A 19913-nucleotide genomic window follows, 5' to 3' on the forward strand; every position below is an offset into this window, starting at 1 on the left:
GGGGCTACGAATGTTAAGAGTGGTCATGCTGGTCCTGGTAGTCAAACCTGGGTCCTTGGCCATACTAACAAGGCTTCTCTATCGCTGAGTCCTCATTCCAGACCCCCAATGCCCTCCTTAATGATTTAAAGGAGGGGTAAACCAACAGATTTGTTCAACATGTAAAAAATGCAACTACAGGAAATCAGGCTGCACATGAATGGAAGCACCTTGGATAACTCCTTACTTCTGCTTTGGTGGATTTTTTCAAGAGCAATCTTTTTCAAGAAAAACAAAGTATTTTAAGTTTTTGTTTCCTTATTTAAAGACTAGCAAAGGAAATGACAGATTTTGGAGATATGCTGTTTTGATTTATTTTTGTTATCTTTTAATTTTTTTGCATCTCTGTGTTTGTGTGGGTAGTGCTGGTGTGCAAGGAGGCCAGAATGTCAGACCCTCCTGGAGCTAGAGTTGCAGGCGGTGCTGAGCCATTGGATACGGACGGGTGCTGGGAACCAAATGAGGCTCCGGGGCAGCACTGCACGCTCTTAACTTTGATCATCTCTCCAGCCCCAAATGTTGATGTTCTATGACTACAGAAAAGACAGCAGCAGGTGAATGAATGAAACAAGATTTCAGAAAACAGATCCGTGCTAGACCTACAGATATAATTCCCATAAACATGTTAATTTAAACTCTGTATGTAAATGAGTTCACCTCAAAGAAACATAAAGGAAGAGAATACTGAAGACATGGACTGGAGAAGTGCAAAGACTGAAGGCAGATCCAGGGGATAAGAGCGCACTGGGACAGTAAAGGGTGAAGGAGGCGGAGTCACAGGCCAGAGTGGGTGGACTCCTACTGATGATGATCTAAACAAAAGCAATCATTTTGGGTTGGGCTTACACCTGTAATCCTTGCACTCAGGAGGCCGGATTGCTGCAAGTTGAAGGCCAGGGGGCTACGTAATAAGACCATATCTCAAAACGAAGTAGCCTGCTTCCTGTCCGAGCAGTCTCAGCAGGCTAATGAGAGTAGAAGGTGTTTATTAAGTGTAACTAAGAGAGCTAAAGGACGGGTGTCAGGTAGGTGAGGGTAGAAATATATAATGCTCAGCAGTGGAGCTGTGGCCTATAGAATGGTTATTTGCAGATAAAAAGGCAAGTTACAATAGAACTATGCTTTTGTTCTTTTTTCGTTTTTATTTTTTAAATAAGAACAGGCTTATACAGGCTTCAGACTCAAAAAAGAAGGAAAGACTGAAAAAAGAGTTAATGATCTGAATTTCAGAGAGAAACAACAGAACTGGAGAGAAGGCTCAGAGATTAAAAATCAGAACTGCACTTGCAGGGGACCTGAGTCTGATTTTCAAAACCCACATCAGGGGTTGAGTGACTCCAGGTCTAGGGGTATAGGAAGCCTCTTCTAGCTTCCCTGGGCACAGCAGTCACGAACGTCCCTGCACCCATATAATAAACTGCTTAACTCTAAAAATAATTAAAGGAAGTTATGAAAAACAGCAGAAAAATTAAAGACAAATCCTTCATCTAAAGCAGTGGTTCTCAACCTGTGGGTCGGGACCCCTTTGGGGGTTGCACATCAAATATCCTGCATGTCAAATATTTATATTATAATTCATAATAATAGCAAAATTACAGTTATGAAGTAGCAACCAACTGGTTCCCAACCTTCCTAATACTGCGACTCTTTAATACAGTTCTTCATGTTGTGGTGACCCCAACCATAAAATTATCTCATGCTATTTCATAACTATAATTTTGCTACTGTAAATATAAATATTTTTAGAGACAGGTTTGCCAAAGTCAAGACTGTCAGGGTGAGAACCTCTACTCTATACTGAAGAGAAAGCGGTAATTATAAGCAATGATAAACGTGTAAGCATGGAAACGAGAAGCCGGGAAGTGGACGTCTGATACACGATTCCAAGTATGACTGAACTGTGGGAGTCTTGAGGTTTTCATGTTATGACAGATAAAATATAAACATAAATTTATAAAAACAACTTGCCTAAATACTCACCTTCCATAATATCTTTTTCAATTATTTTGTAAGCTTCTGGGTGATTAAGTGTCTGTTGCTTACGAATAGATGCTTTTTTAAATTTATTCACCATACATTCCTAGAAAATAAAAAGAAAGAATCAGACTCTTTCCAAGGAGCACTTACTGTATGTTCATCCTATAGGAAACACCATCACTGATGGGGATTGTTGTAAGAACAAGAAACCCACAATTTACTTGAAGAGACTATCATGAAACACTAGAAAACTGCTTCACTTTTCACAATGTCTTCTAAGCATCTGAAGTAAGAACTCAGAGGCTGGATAGTAACCTTCTCAGGTAAATGGGTGAATCATAACTGACAGATAGAAACCCATTACGGAAAAATTACAGGAACAAATTTTAATCCAATCAGAGGACACAATTCTGCTAGCTATGGAGGTCTGAGTGAATACTGTATTTTTAACTTTCTACCCAAATTAGTTTTGTGCAATTAGCAGTCCAGCTCAAGCCTCCTCTTGTTTGCTTTTTCAAGTCCCCAAAGTATTTGTGCAGTCTTGGCATTTCCACCTAAATAAAACTAACTATGCACCATTGTACATAATTTATTTCCAATTATAGTTGGCTCATTAAAAGTAATGCTAATGGTCTTCAAAATAATCTATTAAATTGACGACCACACGAAAAATACCAAGACTGGCACTGAGATTGTGACTCTGCTGTACAGTGACAAGGTCATTCAGCTCCTACAGACATGAGCTCCTCTGAAATGAAGGATGCACACACGCATGGAGCACATTTCTGGGGGCACAGTGGCTTCTGCAGGAAGGACAGACGGAGCTGAACCAGCAAAGAGCAGCTAAAGGGATTCTTTCTCTGAAATAACTGAGAATTGAGTTCTACAGTTAAAATTCCAAATTCTAATATGAAATCACATCTAACTAATTTTAACAAGTTTCCTTAAATGAGTAATTATCAGTTTTTTAGAAACATAAACAAGTGAGAGAAAAATTGTAAAAGTGATCAAATAAATGCAGATCAAATAAAATGTTTCCCAACTCAAAAAAATCTACTTACATGTAAAAACTCCATAACTACTTTATCAAATTTGGTTTGTTTCTGAATATGATCTAATGTTTCCTGATGTGAAGAACTTTCCAGATGCAGTTCAATATCTTTTTCTTCAAAGGTTCGAAATTTACAAAATGAACATGTGAATGCCATTCTATAAAGAAAAGAAATTTTCTTTTAAATATTATCTTATTCATTTAGAGCTTCTAAAAATAGTTTTATTAGCTGAAATTATTCTCTTTCTATCTTAGAACTCTGAAATTAAGATAGAGGGGGGAAATGGTATTTAAGTTCAAACAGCAGTCACTTAAGTACTTTGCATTTTAAGCTTCTAGTATAAAAAATATAAAGACCAAAAAGGTGATACCTTCAAGCCTGAGCCATTAAAAAGCTACAGTAAATATAAAGAAACATCGGGTTCTAAAACCTCCAAAACAAATTTCACACTCTGGCCTCTCTGCAAGTTTCTAAACTATCTAAACCCACGTCTAAAGCCAAACAGACACAAAGCAGCAGTTACTCAATTCCACAAAACTCTGGAATGTACAATCCTCAGAGTTACATGCCTAGAATGCACAAATATACATTATTTAGAAGGTGAAAATCCACCCAGAATGAACTCCTCCATGACGTTCCTACTTTGAAGGCATGCTGTTAGTTCTTTTTCCTTAGCTGATGACAACAGCCTCCTGACTGACTGGGGTCTCTGCTGTGTTAATGTCCTTAGTTACTAAGCTCAGGAGCTAACTGCTCAGTTCATACCATATCTCTCTGTGTCATCTGGGGTAAGTTATTTCTATGGCCTCAGTCTTCACAGAGGTGACACATGAACCCCTTAAGATGACTCATGTCACAGTCATTATTCAGTTAATTAGTGCTACTTCCTACAACAGGTTACTGCTTAAATGCATAACTGACTCCTTAATACTCCAAGGTGGGAAGAGGGAGGGTGTGAGAACTGGAGAGATGGCTCAGTGGTTAAGGGCACTGGCTACTCTTCCAGAGGTCCCAAGTTCAATTCCCAGTAACCACATGGTGGCGCCCAACCATCTGTAATGGGATCCAACACCCTCTTCTGGTGTGTCTGAAGACAGCAACAGTACACCACTCACCCTCTTCTGGTGTGTCTGAAGACAGCAACAGTGCACCACTCACATATATAAAATAAATAAATCTTTATTTTAAAAAAACAAAAAAACAAACACTAAAAATAAAAAACATAACCTCCAAATGCCTTGAGTTGCTACTCTCTCTTTTTTTTATCTGTACCCAAGAATCTCTTAGCAATACATAGCACATCCTATGTCTTTATTAAATATCTTAACTGTTACATTTTAAAATCATTCCTTCTTTCCAATCCAGTTTTCTACTTCTGCATTATCAGTACAACGCCTACTTGTTTGCTTTTACCTTAAGGCAAGCAGTCTACCTGGATTGCCTCTCACAGTCCTTGCAATTTTCCCATTCTTAGAACTGAATTCAGTTCAAATAACACCATCATGTTGCCTCCTGGAATTTACTGCCAGTGATCCAAAAGTTATTGCTAATAAGACTGACTATTTCATATTTCTCTTCTGGCATTTTTTCAGCACATACTGCTGAGTCTCACCCTAGGTTCACCTAAATAGTACACACAGTTCCCTCTTCAACATAGTGAAAATATTCAATTATCAAGAAACCTATCCAAAAGTAGTCATTTACCATCAACCTCAAATCTTCCTAACAAAGTAAAACTGCTCTAGTTAATTAAACTGACTGGTTAATTAAAATAACTGTACACAAGACTACAGATGGAACTCACTAGTAGTGCATATCTGTAATATGTGTTAGCGCCTGGTTTAATCGATCACAAATATTGTTTTTAAAGCATAAAACACTATAGGATCTTTTCTTAAGATTCATATTCTATAAAATGACAAACTGAATTGTAAGGCTTAAAGCTATGAAGAAAAAAATGAAAAATGTAGTTCTTTTATTTTTTTCCTAATTGCAAAGTTTATTCTACTAACAGTTTTATCAAATTCAAATCTATTTTCAAATTTTAATAGGAACAGTACTCAGAATAATTAAAATACAAATTTTAATATAATAATTGTACTCAGACTCCTATATATTTAACACAAACTGTTTAACTTCCACACTACAGTATAACATAACTATTATTTATGCCAAATGTAATTTAAAGAAATATGGAGCAAGGGTGAAACAAAGACCAAATGGTCCCGTTAAAACTCTAACACTCGCAACCGGGAGCTTCCATACAGAAGTGACAACCCTGAGGACCCTAAGGGAAAGAAGAAAGGAGGGGTTACTTAGAGGGTAAGACTCAGGGTTGGAGATGCAGCCAAAGCGAGGACACACCCAAGGCCTTAGCTATGAATCCTCTTTGGAAATTAGAAAACCTCTTAGACTCGCGGACCTGTCTCATACCCTTTGGTCTCACTTTCTCCATTTATTTGGGGTTTTTGTTGTTTTTTTGAGACCAGGTCTCATATATCCTAGACTCAAGTTTATAAATAAATTGATTAAACGGTAAAAAACAAAACAAAACACTCTAACACTCCACTACTCAGCCAGCTCTCCTGCTTCCTTCTCCCACTGAGATCTAGCTCAGTGAGTCTCTCTGACCTTACCCATCCACCTCTGCTCCCCAACCCTTCAGATGAATTCCAAGCCCCACACCTGATGCCCTGGCCTACGTTTCTGCCAGAATACTACCTACCTATCCACCTGCCCACTCCTCCATCCAACCTTTGCACTGAGCCTGATCCAGTGCCCACAGCTCACAGGCTTGGACCATGTCCTGTCCACCTCACTTCATTCCACAAGCCACGCCCACCCTTAGTTCCAACCCACCTGCACATCCTCTCTTCAGACCAAGAGCTAACAAAACAACTCTACATGCCAGATCTCATCAGAAAACTAGGAACACTATGAAAGAACAAAGTAGTATCGTCTTTCCAACTCTACCAGTTCTGTAGAAATGTTTGCCAATAAAAAATCACCTAAGTGAAACCGAGGACACAGAACTTAAAAGAAAAATGATAAACTTCACCAAAAAATTCAAGATGTTTAAAACCACAAAGAAATACATCAATGAAATTAAGGAAACAGAACGTAAGGAGAATAAATTCCTAAGTGATGCCTAGAAAACACAAATCAGGCTGAAGGAAATGATGAAGACAGGCCGGGGCTTGAGAATGGGACTCCATGAGGAGACAGAAACACTGAGGAGGACTCAAGCTGAGACGGAGAGGGAGAGTCCAGTAACTCAGCTGGAACTCACAGGAAACCCTGATAAAAGAGAATCAAACAGAAGATAGAATGGATCAGGATACAGAGTAGAGAGGACCTAGACCAACAAAATAAGACATATAAAAATTAAAAAACAAAAACCATAGGAAAGAAACATGCAGGAAAAGTGAAACACCATGAACTAATCAGGCCTCCAAATTATAGGCACAGATGAAGGAGAAGAATCCCAAGTCAATGGCACAGACGAGATGACAGAAGCACAGTTCCCCACACTAGGGGAAGTCACCCCACACTAGGGGAAGTCACCCCACACAGGCGGGAGTGCGCAGACACTAAGCACACTGACTGGACAGAGAAGAAGCCGCCATCGGCAGAGCATAGCTAGAGCACTGAGTGTACACACAGAGAAAGGGAGGAGAACGCTGCAGGAGGAAACAGAAGTCACAGGTAAACAAAACCTATCAGAATAAGAGCAGGTTTCTCAAAGGAATTTTTGAAAAGCCTGGAGCAATGCATCCCAAGTCCTAAAAGACTATGACTCCACCCAGACTAATATACACAGCAAAACTATCTACCATGACTGAAGAAGAAAGAAACCTTTCCATGATATAAGCAGCACAAAAAAATGTACACACACACACACACTTTTTGTTTTGTTCTGTTTATATCATGGAAAGGTTTATTTTTTCTTTCTTCTCCTATATACATTCTTTTGGATATATATATATATACATACACACACACACACACACAAAAACCAAAAAAGGAAAAAAAATACATATATATCCAAAAACCAAACCTAAGGAAAATATAGGAAGCAATAATTTAGGTTGAAGAGAGAAACTGAACATAGCAGAGACTATGGAAAAATATGAAGCCATAATTATTAAAACACAAAGTACCCCTGAGAACAGAACACCAAGAATCAACAGCATGATGACTGTAATTAACAAGTACATTTCAATAATAACTTTAAAAAATAATAATAACTTTAAATATCAGTGGCCTCAATTCTCTAATCAAAATATGCATGCTTACTGAATGGCAAGAAACAAAATCTGTTGTCTACAAGAAGCAACACATCATATCTTTAAACATATCTAATAAAATGGGACCAGGAAGCAAGCAGGCTTCTCAATCCTAAAACCTAACAAAACAGACTTCAAACTAAAACCAAACAGCAAAGATAACAAGGGATACTTCATTCTAATAAAAGGAACAGTTAACTAAACGTTACCATCTTTTTGTGTGTGTGAGACAGAGTTTCTCTGTGTAGCCCTGGCTGTCCTGGAACTCACTCTGTAGACCAGGCTGGCCTCGAACTCAGAAATTCAGTGCTGGGATTAAAGGCATGCGCCACCACGGTCTGGCATTAAGGAGGGTTTTTTGTTGTTGTTGTTGTTTTGTTTTTTGTTTTTTTTTTTGTTTTTTGAGGACTTTACCATCCTAAACATACATAGGTATCAAATTCTGGAGCATGCTATTTTATTAAAAAAAAAAAAAACTCACTACTGGCTTTAATAACACAGATTAACACTAGTCCATTAATAGAAGGAAATTTCAAAACAGCAATGGTGGCACAAGCCTTTAATCCTGGTACTCAAGAGGCAGAGACAGGTAGATCTCATAGAGTTTGAGGCCAGCCTGGTCTACAGAGTTCCAGGACAGCCAGGGCTACACAGAGAAGCCTTGTCTCAAAAAACAAAAAAAATAGTAAGGGATTTCATTCAATACCTCACTTTTCCCCAATGAACAGATCATTGAAAACAAAAATAGATGGGTGCTGGGAATGAACTCAGGACCTCTGGAAGAGCACTCAGTGCTCTTAACCACTGAGCCATCTCTCCAGCCCCCAGACTTAATTAATATCATACAACAAATGGAATTAACAGAGATTTACAGAATATTCCACCCAAACACCAAAGAATATACATTGTACAAAGTAGCACACTGAAGCTTTGCTAAAATAAACCATATCCTGGGAACCAAAACAAATGTTTACAAGTTCAAAAGGACTAAAATCACTCTTTGTATCCCATTTGACCACTATGCAGTAAGATTTAAAGCTGACATTAAACACACTTCTAGTAAATACACAACTCATGGAGATTGAAGAATGTGTTGTTGAAAATGAAACAAGATAGAAATAAAAATTTCTTGGAGTTAAATAAAAATGCAGACACAGCAAAACCCCTGGCGCAGAGAGCACAGCCCCATAAGGAGACGTCTACATTAGGTTAAAGAGCACACATGGATGACAGTGATGCAAGTGGAAGGCGTGAAAAAGAACAAACCAAAGCCAAACCAAATCAACTGCAAAAAAATACAAATCAAAGAAATCAATGAAATAAACAACCAAAACTGTACAAAGAATCACTGAACCGAAGAGCTGTTAAGAGAAGATAAACAAGATTGACAGACCCACCGCTCAACAACCCTCCCTCAAAAAAAGGAAGGTAGGTAGGCAGGCAGGCAGGCAGGCAGGCAAGAGAGTATGCAAAAATAACACAATCAGAAATGAACAAGGAAACATTACAACAAACATCAAAGAAATTCAAAATATTATAAGGAAATATTTTAAAAACTTGTGTTCCATGAAACTGGAAAACCTAAAAGAAATGGATGGATTTCTAGATTCTGCAAAACTACCAAAATTAAAGCAAGAAGTCAGCAACCTAAAGCTTTCCCCGGTTAAAAACAAAAAGGCTGGGACCAAATGTACTCACAGTAGAATTCTACCAGACATTCAAATACAGACATTCAAATACTATAGCAAACTCCTTTCCAAATATTTCAAAAAATAGAAGCAGAGGCCCTCCAAAGTCCTACGAAGCCAGTTATCACTCTAATACTAAAAACCAGGTAAAAACAGTCCCCTACCCCCTAAAAAAAAAAAAACTACAGGCCAATATCCCTCATCACAAGACTCAAACATACTCACTAAAATACCTGCAAACAAAATACAGATATACATTAGAAAGATTATCCAGCATGACCAAGTTGACTTTATCCCTGAGTACAGTGATGTTGAACATACTAAAGTCAATAAATGACAACAATTAGATGCAGAAACTGACAAGGTCCAACATGCCCCCAAAGGCTTAGAGGACATAGCAACATGTAAGCGCTATGTATGAGACACCCACAACCAGCATCATAAATGGACAAAAGTTTGAAGCAATCCCACTGAAGTCAGGGATGTCTACTATCCCCATTCCTTTCCAATGTTGTGCTTGAAGTACTAGCTATAGCAATAAGGCAAGAGAAGGAAATTAAAGGGATACATATAGTGAAAGAAATCAAACTATCCCTATTGCAGATAACATGATAACTCTACAGACCCCAGATATTGTACCAGGAAAGTTTTATAAATGACAAATTAAGCAATGTGGCAGGATACAGGATCAACTTGCATAAATCAATAGCTTTTCTATACACCAACAACAAAACATCCAAAGATAAGATCATGAACATCCCCATTCACAATAGCTTCAAAGAAAATTAAGTATCTTCAAATAAACTCAACCAAGGAAGCAAAAGATCTCAAAAATGAAAACTTTTAAGCCTCTGAACAAAGAGATTGAGAAAAGACAGTAGAAAATGGAAAGGCACCCCACACTCAGGGGCTGGAAGAATTAACATTAGGAAAATGACTGTTTCAGTAAAAGCTAGTTACAGATTCAATGCAATCCCAATAAAAAAAATCCCCATCTCACTCTTCACAAACATAGAAAAAAAAACTATCCTAAAATTCATATGGAACCACAAAAGATCCCTGATAGTCAAAACAATCCTGAACAAAACAAAACAAAACCATTCCAGATCTTAAGATACACTGCAAAGCCATAGTAATGAAAATGAGAGTTAGGATTAGGGTACTGGCACAGAAACAGACACGCAGACAACAGAACAAAATTGAAGACCTACATGAGTACTCATAGCTTCAACCATTTAATATTTGACGCCAAAAACACAATCTGGAGGAAAAAAGCATCATCAGCAGACAGTGCTGAGAAAACTCAATTCCACACACAGAGGAATGAGAACAGACCCACATCTACCAGGCTGGACAGCTAAGGAAACCTGAAAATGCTAGAAGGAAACACAGGCAATACTACACAGTAGCTAACATCTAACACACGGGACTTCATAAAGCTAACACTGTCTGCACAGCTAAAGAAACAATCCAAAAGGGGAAACCCAGAGAATTGGAATCTTAGCCAGCTACACATCTGACAGAGGATTAATATCCAGTTCCAGGCTATATAGCTATAGAGATAGATAGATAGATAGATAGATAGATAGATAGATAGATAGATAGATAGATAGATAGATAGAGATAGATAGATATAGATAGATAGATATACACACATACACACACGCGCGCGCGTGTGTGTGTGTGTGTGTATGTATGTATATGTATGTATATGTGTGTGTGTGTATGTATGTGTATATATATATATATATATCCAGGACTTTAAAAAAGAGGTAGGGGGCATTCAAAATATGGACCAGGATCCTAAACAGAGTGGTCTTGAATGAAGGGGGGAAAGGCTAAGAAAAATCTCAAAAACTGCTCATCATCCCTAGCAATAACAAACAAAAAAAAAGGCAATTTCATCTTACCTCCATCAGAATGTCAAAAATTAAAAATAAATAAATAAATAAACAAATAAATAAATAATCCAACAACAAATGCTAGAGGGATGCAACATCATTCACTGTTGGAGGGACTGCAAACGAGTATGGAAATCAGCATGAAGACCTCTCAAAAGCTAAAAAATAAATCTACCATATGACCCGCTACACCACTCCTTGGCTATGTCCCAAGACCACAACATCCTACTCTACAGATAACTGCTCACATGTGATCACTGCTCTTTCACAGTAGCTGGAAGATACAAACAACCTCAATATCCTTCAACTAACAAATGATTAACAAAAAAAGGTGCATATACACTATGAAATATTACTCAGCTGCAAAAAAAAAAGAAGAAAACATGAATTTGCAAGTAAACAGATGAAAGTTTAAAAAAAAACTGTGCTGAGTTGAGTTGCCCCAGACCTAGAAAGACAGATGTTACATGCTCTCTCGAAGTGCAGCAGAGGCACCCAGACCCCAGCAATAACCAATAGCTCTCTGATTGGACTTAGGACCCTCTCAACTAGAGGGAATCATGGCTGATTCTAGAAACCTAGCCAACTACCGAAGGCTAGTGAGCTCATGGATCCAAACAATCTACAACCACCACTTAGCAAACCAACATAATGCCCAAGTACACCAAAACCCTTGTCCTTGTGGCTATGGGTAAGTGCAGTTTTCATATCTCAGAAAGGAACTTGTCTTTGCCACAAAGACCATTATAGAAAACTACAACCAATCAAAATGCAATCAATGTTGTAGAACCTATTCCCAAAACAACCCCCATACCTAAGTCTCAGAAACATTGCAGAAGAAGGGGAAAGACTGTAAAAGCCAAAGGACCAGGGAATTTGTTGTGAAATTTTGTCTCCCAGTAATGGCAAAAGCTACACCATAAAAACTCACCAACATGACGCCTAAACAGGAGCTGAACAAGGACATGCCAAAGTGGATGAGGAAAAGCCCACAAGGTCTCTAGACAATGAACTATAGTCAACTAAAGAATGCTGAAAATGGGAGAAATAGTCTTCCCCAGGGAAGAGCACATCAACTGATCATCCAGTGCCAAACAGTCAGCCCGGAAAACACACAAGTATGCAAATCAAGTAACATTACACCAACATTAGGAACATCTACATAGGTACTTATACGTGCATGCAAGTAAAAGTTAATAAAAAAGAGCCCACAAATTTCAAAGAGAGGAAGGAGGCAGATATGGGAGGGTTTGCAGGGAAGAAAGGAAAGGGGAAAATAACCTAAGTATATTATTATCTCAAAAATAAGAAAAAAAATTGTAACTCTTCTTTATGGAGTAATTCTTATTATGTTTAATTCTATTGTTTCTCAAATAATTGTAAACTAGAAGCGATAAACCAGAAAAGAACCAGATTATTAAAGCTAGATATAAGATTTTGTATTTGTACTTTGGAGATTTTATATTCTTTATTTCCCTAACATAAGGAGTCTCTTTAAAAACGTCCTGATGGGCAGAGTGGCCCCCATCTGTAATCTCAGCACCAAAAGGCTGAGCAAGGAGGCTCACAGAGTCAAGGCCAGCACTGCATAGGGAGACCCTGTTCCCATGTTTTTCCTGATGCATAATTTACATTTTAAATATGTGTTTTTCTACTTTTACCCTTTTCTCCATAGTAATATTCATTTTTAACATGAGCTCATAAGGCAATACGTCAAAATTTACATCAACTTCATCATTCTCTAGAACTGATATTTAATTCCCATTAGGATTAAATGTAATCATGTTATAATAATATTTTCTGTAGATTAAGCTGTGTTTTTAGGTTATTTACTTGGTAAAAATCAATGATACAAAGTTGATTAACTTTTTAAAACTGCCATCTGATTTCTAATAGCTATAACACTATACAATTGCCCACTAAATAAGTTGATGTGCTTACACCCCAGCGGGCAAACCCATATTTCTAATGAAACAGCATGCTACTTATTTTTCATTTGGTTTAAATTACTATCTCAACATTTCCCTCAAGGTGTTAAGTAGCTATGTTCCTTCACTAAATTATACACCAGATACCTTAGTTTTCTTTCTTTCAAAATAAGAGGGTAATTTTTATAAAGGTTAATGTTTAAATTAGACATCAGTGACTTCTTATAATTATATTTTCTAAGACCACTTGCTTTCCTTTCAGGTTTTGAGTCCTAAAGCTAAAGGAACGGCTCAGTGATTAAGAGCACTTGCTGTTCTTACAGAGGAGCCTGGTTCAGTTCTCAGCACCCACAGGGCGGCTGCAATCTTAACTCCAGCTCCAGAAGACCCTCTGTCTGCCCTCTGACTTCTGTAGCTTTTGCATACATATAATCATATGCATACATGTAGGCAAAGATTCATGAAATATAAATAAATCTTTTGTTTAAAAAAAAAAGATTTTAAGTCCATAGTCAAATCTATTCATCTTTTTCTAAAATTCATCTTACTTTTGTTTAGGTGGTGTTCGGGGCCTATCCAAGGAGGCCAGAAGAGGCCACTGGATCCTCTGAAGATGAAGTAATAGGCAGATCTGTGCCTCACAACACGCTAGGAACTAAACATGGGTTTAGAAAAGCAAAACATCCTTTTTCTTGCTGAGTTATCTTCCCAGATCTCACCATTTCTTTCATACCTATAATAAACTAACTTTAAGCCTGGAAAAAAAATGTTATAGAAAGGAAAATCCTTCGTTTTACTCTCCTTTTGCATTTTTTTTTTAATTTCTAATCTCCCTACATAGGATAAGAGGATAAACTGACTCTAAAATTTAATTGTTTAATCAACCCTTTTTATTTAGCACATCATTTTTTACATATATATTACATGCTTATATAAATGCAGTCTGCTTACAGGCTAATAATTCTGTCCTCTGCCTATCACAACCTGTTTTCAGTGCTGGGCATCATACTATACACTTACCAGTGAGCTTCCCTGTATCCTTTGTACATCTGTGTACCTGTTCCTTGAGACCCTCTTGCCCACCGCTGACCCACCTCTCTGTAGGCGACGGGTCCTCACCTGTGTGGGAGGGAAGTTCCTGTGCTGTGCGGCGCTAGCTCTTCCTTGAGACCCTCGTGCCCACCAGCCCACCTCCCAGGCCCACAATTAAGACTTCCAATGTGTCATTATCCAAGACTGCCAGTGCCTCTTCAAGTATCATTCTTTCACAGTCTTCCCTGGCATCTCTAGTGTAAATAACTTTTACACTAATAAAACTCAAGCTTTCTTAGTCTAGAGCATTAGTGTCTTTGTGTACTGAAGACACACACTCTACCAACAGCCCTAGCCCCATTCCTTTATTAATTTAGTCAAATCTCTGTTGATTCAAACTTTTTCCATATTCGTTAAAATATTATTTGCCAATTTTAGGAAACTTTTTCAAGATAGGGTCTCAGTCTGTGGTCTAACCTGAACATTCTTCCTGCACAACCTTGTAAGTAGAGGGTACAGGCATGTGACACTATACTCAGGAAAAGCACCTCATTTACAAAAGAAAATCTACCTTCTAGTAAGTCTCATTTTTGATTTAGTGACCACAAACCTGTATCCATCTCCATATTTCTCACTGTTTTTCTCTCGTCTACGTCTTTGCTTCTCTCGACGAGCCTCAATTCGCCGCTTTTCTTCTTCTTCATTTTTAGGATCAGTTTTTGCTAAGATTAGGAAGAAAAAAAAAGGAAAAAAACCCTTCATTTTAATACACTGTTACTTTCTATGTCTGCTTCATTTCTATATGACTATTTGCTACATATTTTTGTTTAAATATGCTTATTTTTGCTTATTCTTATGTTTTATATTCAATATATCTGGAGAAAGCAAATACTATATTTCCTATTTTTAATGATAGATCAAAATATTTATAATTAGAAAAAAGTTTTTGTTAGCTATTTTTATTTTACAAATGAGTATTTTTTGTTTGCGTGTATGTAAATACACCACATGTATAATGTATATGCAATGTCCGTGGAGACCAGAACCTGTAACTGGAATTACATACAGTTGTTGGCTGCCATGTGGGTGCTATGAACCAAACCTGGGTCCTCTGCAGAAGGAACTCTAACCACTGAGCCATTTCTCCAGCCCTGAGAAAAAGTTCTTTAAAAAGGAAGCTGAGGAGATAGTAAGCTCACTCACTGCACAAGCATGAAGGGTCTGTCTCCAGGCGCGTGTAAAGGTCACACCAGTCCTAAAACCCCAACAACACTTTGGGGTGTGAATAAAGGAGAGTCAGGGGTTTTATAATCTACCGTTCTAACTTCTGATTTAGTGAAGGAGTTTGTCTCAAGGGCATAAGATAAAGAATGATATAGCAAAAAACCCAAAATTATCTTCTGGCCTCTGTATATGCACACACAGATATGGGTAACACACATGTGCAAATATATAAATGATGAAGAGAGCGAGAGAGGGAAGGAGGGCGGGAGATAAGGAGAAAGGGGGCGGTGCTACGGATACAGCTCAGTGGGTAAGATGTTTGCCACACAAGCATAAAGACCTGAGCACAGACCCCTAACCCCCACTTAAAAAGCTGGGCAGGGCAGGGCGGCAGACACATTCCAGGACTGGAGAGGAAGACACAAGAAGGATCTTTGAAGCTTGCTGGCCAAACAATCAAACCAAAATTGCTAAGTTCCAGGTTCAGCAGGAAACCCTGCCTCAAACAAACACACAACTGAGGAAGATGCCTGATGCTGATCTTTGGTCTCCACATACATGAACACATGTACCCCTCACCATCTCAACACATATATATAAATACATAGCATTATACATAGCACAAAATATAAATAAATCAGATCCAGTGCTTCATGCCTATAATTCCAAGCACCTAGGAAGCAGAGGGAGGAGCATGTAAACTTTAAGTTCCTCCTCCGCTACAAAGTAAGTTCAAGGCATGGGATAAATATATTCAAAATAATTAAATGATGGGAAATAATACAAAGCAAACTCTGTTATGGCCAAACAGAGGTCCAGGTGCAGTGCTTTTAGGCACAGAAGCTGCCTTAGTACAATCTGGCTCTGTCACTTCCTGGGTGTTTGACCCAAGACGCCAATTATCTGTCTTTGCCTGTTTTGTCAGCTCTAGAAAGTTTGACACACATAACTACCCCTCATCAACTTGGCTTAAAAATATACCAGGTAATGTGTGTACCATCTTTAGTGCCATGTATAGGAGGCATTCAGTAAATACTGTGTTACTATTGACACTTAAAATCGGGGCAGGCTGCAGAGATGGACAGCAGTAAAGAGCACTGAGTCTTCTTCCAAAGGGCCTGGCTGGCTTCAACACCTAGCATTCCTGAGAGCTCACAACTATCCCAGTTCCAGGGGACACAACACCCTCTTCTGGCCGCCATGAGGACCAGGCATACATATGGTATACAAATATGCATTTAAGCAAAACATTCATACACATAAAATATAAATAAATCAATCTGGAAAAGACCCCTCAAAAGAAAAAAAAACACTTTAAAAGCATGCTTTTATCAAATTGTATACACTTACTAACTTAATTTAAATGGAGATAAAACATTAAAAAACAAATACACTGTCAGTATTTCAGAATTATAAGCCCCTACTTTTAAGTTAAAATGTTTTTAATTAGAAACTATTCTGGACTTGATTGCTCCCCTACTCCTTTTAGGAAGAATTTTTACTATCATCAATGTTATTTAAAGCACAATTCCTTCAATGAAACTACTCAATAAGAAGCTCAGATTTAAGCCAGGCGGTGATGGCGCACGCCTGCAATCCCAGCACTCTGGGAGGCAGAGGCAGGTGAATTTCTGAGTTCAAGGCCAGCCTGGTCTACAGAGTGAGTTCCAGGACAGCCAGGACTATACGGAGAAACCCTGTCTCGAAAAAAACAAATCCAAAAAAAAACCAAGAAAGAAAGACAGACAGACAGACAGACAGAAAGAAAGAAAGAAAGAAAGAAAGAAAGAAAGAAAGAAAGAAAGAAAGAAAGAAAGAAAGAAAGAAAGAGGCAGCAGCTCAGATTTTGAAGTTGTTTTGGTTTAAAAAAAAAGTTTATAGTTTTCTCAAAACAAGTTTGAAAAACATGACATTGTTTGCAAGAACTTATTCTGTATTCTCTTTGTATATACAATCTATCCTTAGCCAAAACACTGCACAGCACATAGTTATATATGCTTTTGTGTGGACCGCTAGGTTTTTTCCTGGGTATTACCTCTAGGAATGGATTGCTGAGTCATATAATTCACTTTAATCACGTTAGGGATGCCAGGCTCTTTTTCAAAGTGCATGCCCTGTTGTTCATGTTTTTACAGCAATGTAGAAATTTCTACACAGCTACCAAGCACATTGGCAAAGAGCCATAATTCCAACGATTGGACCCAATGCAGGAGGACTACCCTGAGCTGGTCTATTTGTGGCCAAAGCTAAGTTGACCACCTTGAATTGGAAACCATCTCAGATTCTATAGGCCAATAATGAGCCAGTCAGGACTACAGAACATGATCACATCTTCAAAGGAAGGAGAAGGAGGGAGTGAAATGGCTCAGCAGAAAGTGTTTGTCATACAAGTCTGGCAGTCTGAAACTATCCTTAGAACCCATAAAAAAGCTGGAAGCACCAACTCCACCCAGCTGTCCTCTTAACTCCAGACACACATGCACACCCTCTCTCCCTCTTACTATAAATCAATTAACTGATTTTTTATAAAGCAATTTTCTCCATAGACATGCTAGGCTGGTTAAAAATCTTTTTTATTCTCCTCATTCTGGAGAACATGAAATATATAATTATGATACTTTCTGCATTTATCTGATAAGTGATTGTTGATGAGCTTTATGTGTACTTGTTGGTTATTTATAGGTCTTTTTAAAAATATTGAATATATTCTGTGTCTATTATGTTATTTATGTCTTTTTGTTAGTGAGTTAAAGTTCATTATATACTTTGGATACAAGTCCTTTCTTAGATACACAGTCGGCAAAAATATTTTTTTATATTTTATGAGGAGTAAAAGAAACCAAGTCTTGGGCTGGAGATATGGCTCAGTGGTTAAGAACACTGACTGATCTTCCAGAGGTCCCAAGTTTAATTCCCAGCAACCACATGACAGTTCACACCCGTTTGTGGGATCGGATGCCCATTCTGGTGTGTCTAAAGACAGTGAGTATACTCATATACATAAAATAAACAAATATTAAAAAAAGAAAAGAAAGATACAAAGTCTTATGTGTGCAATAGGACTTCAAATTCACAATCCTTCTGCCTCAGGCTCCCAAGATTACAGGTCCCGAGTCTAGATTACAAGATCTCAGAGTCCCGAGATTACAGGTGTATACGACCATACACAATTTCTTTTAACTCTCTACTAATCACAGTCTTTGAAGCAGAAAGGTTTTTAATTTTGATTAAATTTAGTTTTTATTTTTATTTGTTGCTAGTGCTTTTGGTGTCCTGTATAAAAATTCCTTGTTAAATACAAAGTTATGAATACTTACCTATGCTTTCTGCTAAGAGGATTTTGAATTTTGTTCTTCTAGAAGCAGTTCTTTCATGTTAGCATTTGTATAAGGCAAGTCAGCTAGTTTAACTACTTGACACAAGGACTGTTCTCCCCTATGCTGAATAGTCAGTCTCCACAGTCTGGTTAAAACCAAGGGATCATGGATGGCTCCCTTCCTATTTCTCAACTCTCTCTACAGATCCATGTCACTGGGCCAGTACCTCTTTGTTTGAATTAAGACTGCAAATTATAAAGTGTAAATTTTTCAATTCTTTTTAAGCTTATTACTAGGAGAGTAACACCCCTCAGCACTAGTATAAATTATCTTATTTGGACTTGAATTTTCCAACTCTATAATAACAGAAAAATAATTATCTCTAAGAGATATCATCTCCAGAAGACTAAAAGCAAACTAGTTTTCTAGAAGAAGCATATGACCTAATGCCAAGGACTAGGAAATTTTTCTTCCCTTTGTCCTGACAGAGAGTTCTGTACAGTATGACATATACTCATCCAACAATAAATATAACATCCAAGAAAAGAATCGGAATCAAAATCATCTGCAAAGCCTTTTAAAAACGATGCTGGGTGTGATGGCACATGCCTTTAATCCTATCACTCAGAAGGCAGAGAAGTGAATCTCTGAGTTCAAGGCCAACCTGGTCTATGTATCAAGTTCTAGGCCATGCAGGAACTATATAGTGAGACCTTGTCCCAAGAAAGAGAGGTAATAAGGCTCAGAGAACATTGAACTGACCAGTGCACATTAATTGTAAAGGTACATGTGAGGCTGACAGTGGATGAGCAAGGAAAGGCCCCTGCCACCTGCCTGGCGGCCTGAGGTCAGTCCTGGGACCCACACAGTGGAGTGACAGAAGAACAGAAGTCCCGCCCTTCAACATGTATACTGTGGCAAGCACATGCCCACTGTACATACATACATACAAAACAATAAGACATACATCTGAACAGTAATAAGTGGTTAAAAAGTAGATAAGGGGATTCACAGGTCTATTTTCAGTCATAACTCTTATGTACTTTTCTATATGAGCACTAACAATCACCACAGATCAATGTGTTCTAAGAGAATAAGCATCCTGAGCAACGGTCTTACTTACTAGGTGATTTGCTGAGGTTCATCTTATCCATAGGTTTTGCTAGCTTAGGTTTCTTGATAAAGGCTCCCCCGGGCTTAATAAATATTTGCATCATTTTTCTTTTTATTCCTCTTGCAGTAGCAATCGTCACATTGGCAGGTTTGTTTTGATAGTCAACAATAATTCCAGGTCTATGGAAGCTTCCAAAATCACCCATATGCTGTAATTTGTGAAATCAAGAAACATTAGCATAATGTCAATAGATAAAATAGGAATTAATGCAATTCGTTTGTCATCTATTTACTAGTTTTCACCTGAAAATTCTGTGGAACGTAACTGAATTTTACATGTCCACTCTGTGAAAGCA

The 19913-nt window shown here is 37.9% G+C and overlaps 1 protein-coding gene across 2 annotated transcripts in view; it reads right to left on the bottom strand.

The window, feature by feature from the left end:
- Window positions 1–19913, bottom strand: part of Znf326 (zinc finger protein 326) — a 41558-nt gene that overhangs the window by 6066 nt on the left and 15579 nt on the right. For both annotated transcript variants that reach the window (XM_052198513.1, XM_052198512.1), the window contains 4 exons: window positions 19568–19766; window positions 14514–14625; window positions 3078–3225; window positions 2020–2119 (listed from right to left, as the gene is read on the bottom strand). In XM_052198513.1, the coding sequence (XP_052054473.1) occupies window positions 2020–2119; window positions 3078–3225; window positions 14514–14625; window positions 19568–19766 (559 nt within the window). The remainder of the gene's footprint in view (window positions 1–2019; window positions 2120–3077; window positions 3226–14513; window positions 14626–19567; window positions 19767–19913) is intronic.

The sequence above is a fragment of the Apodemus sylvaticus genome, chromosome 11 (genome assembly GCF_947179515.1).
Source record: "Apodemus sylvaticus chromosome 11, mApoSyl1.1, whole genome shotgun sequence".
NCBI lineage: Eukaryota > Metazoa > Chordata > Mammalia > Rodentia > Muridae > Apodemus > Apodemus sylvaticus.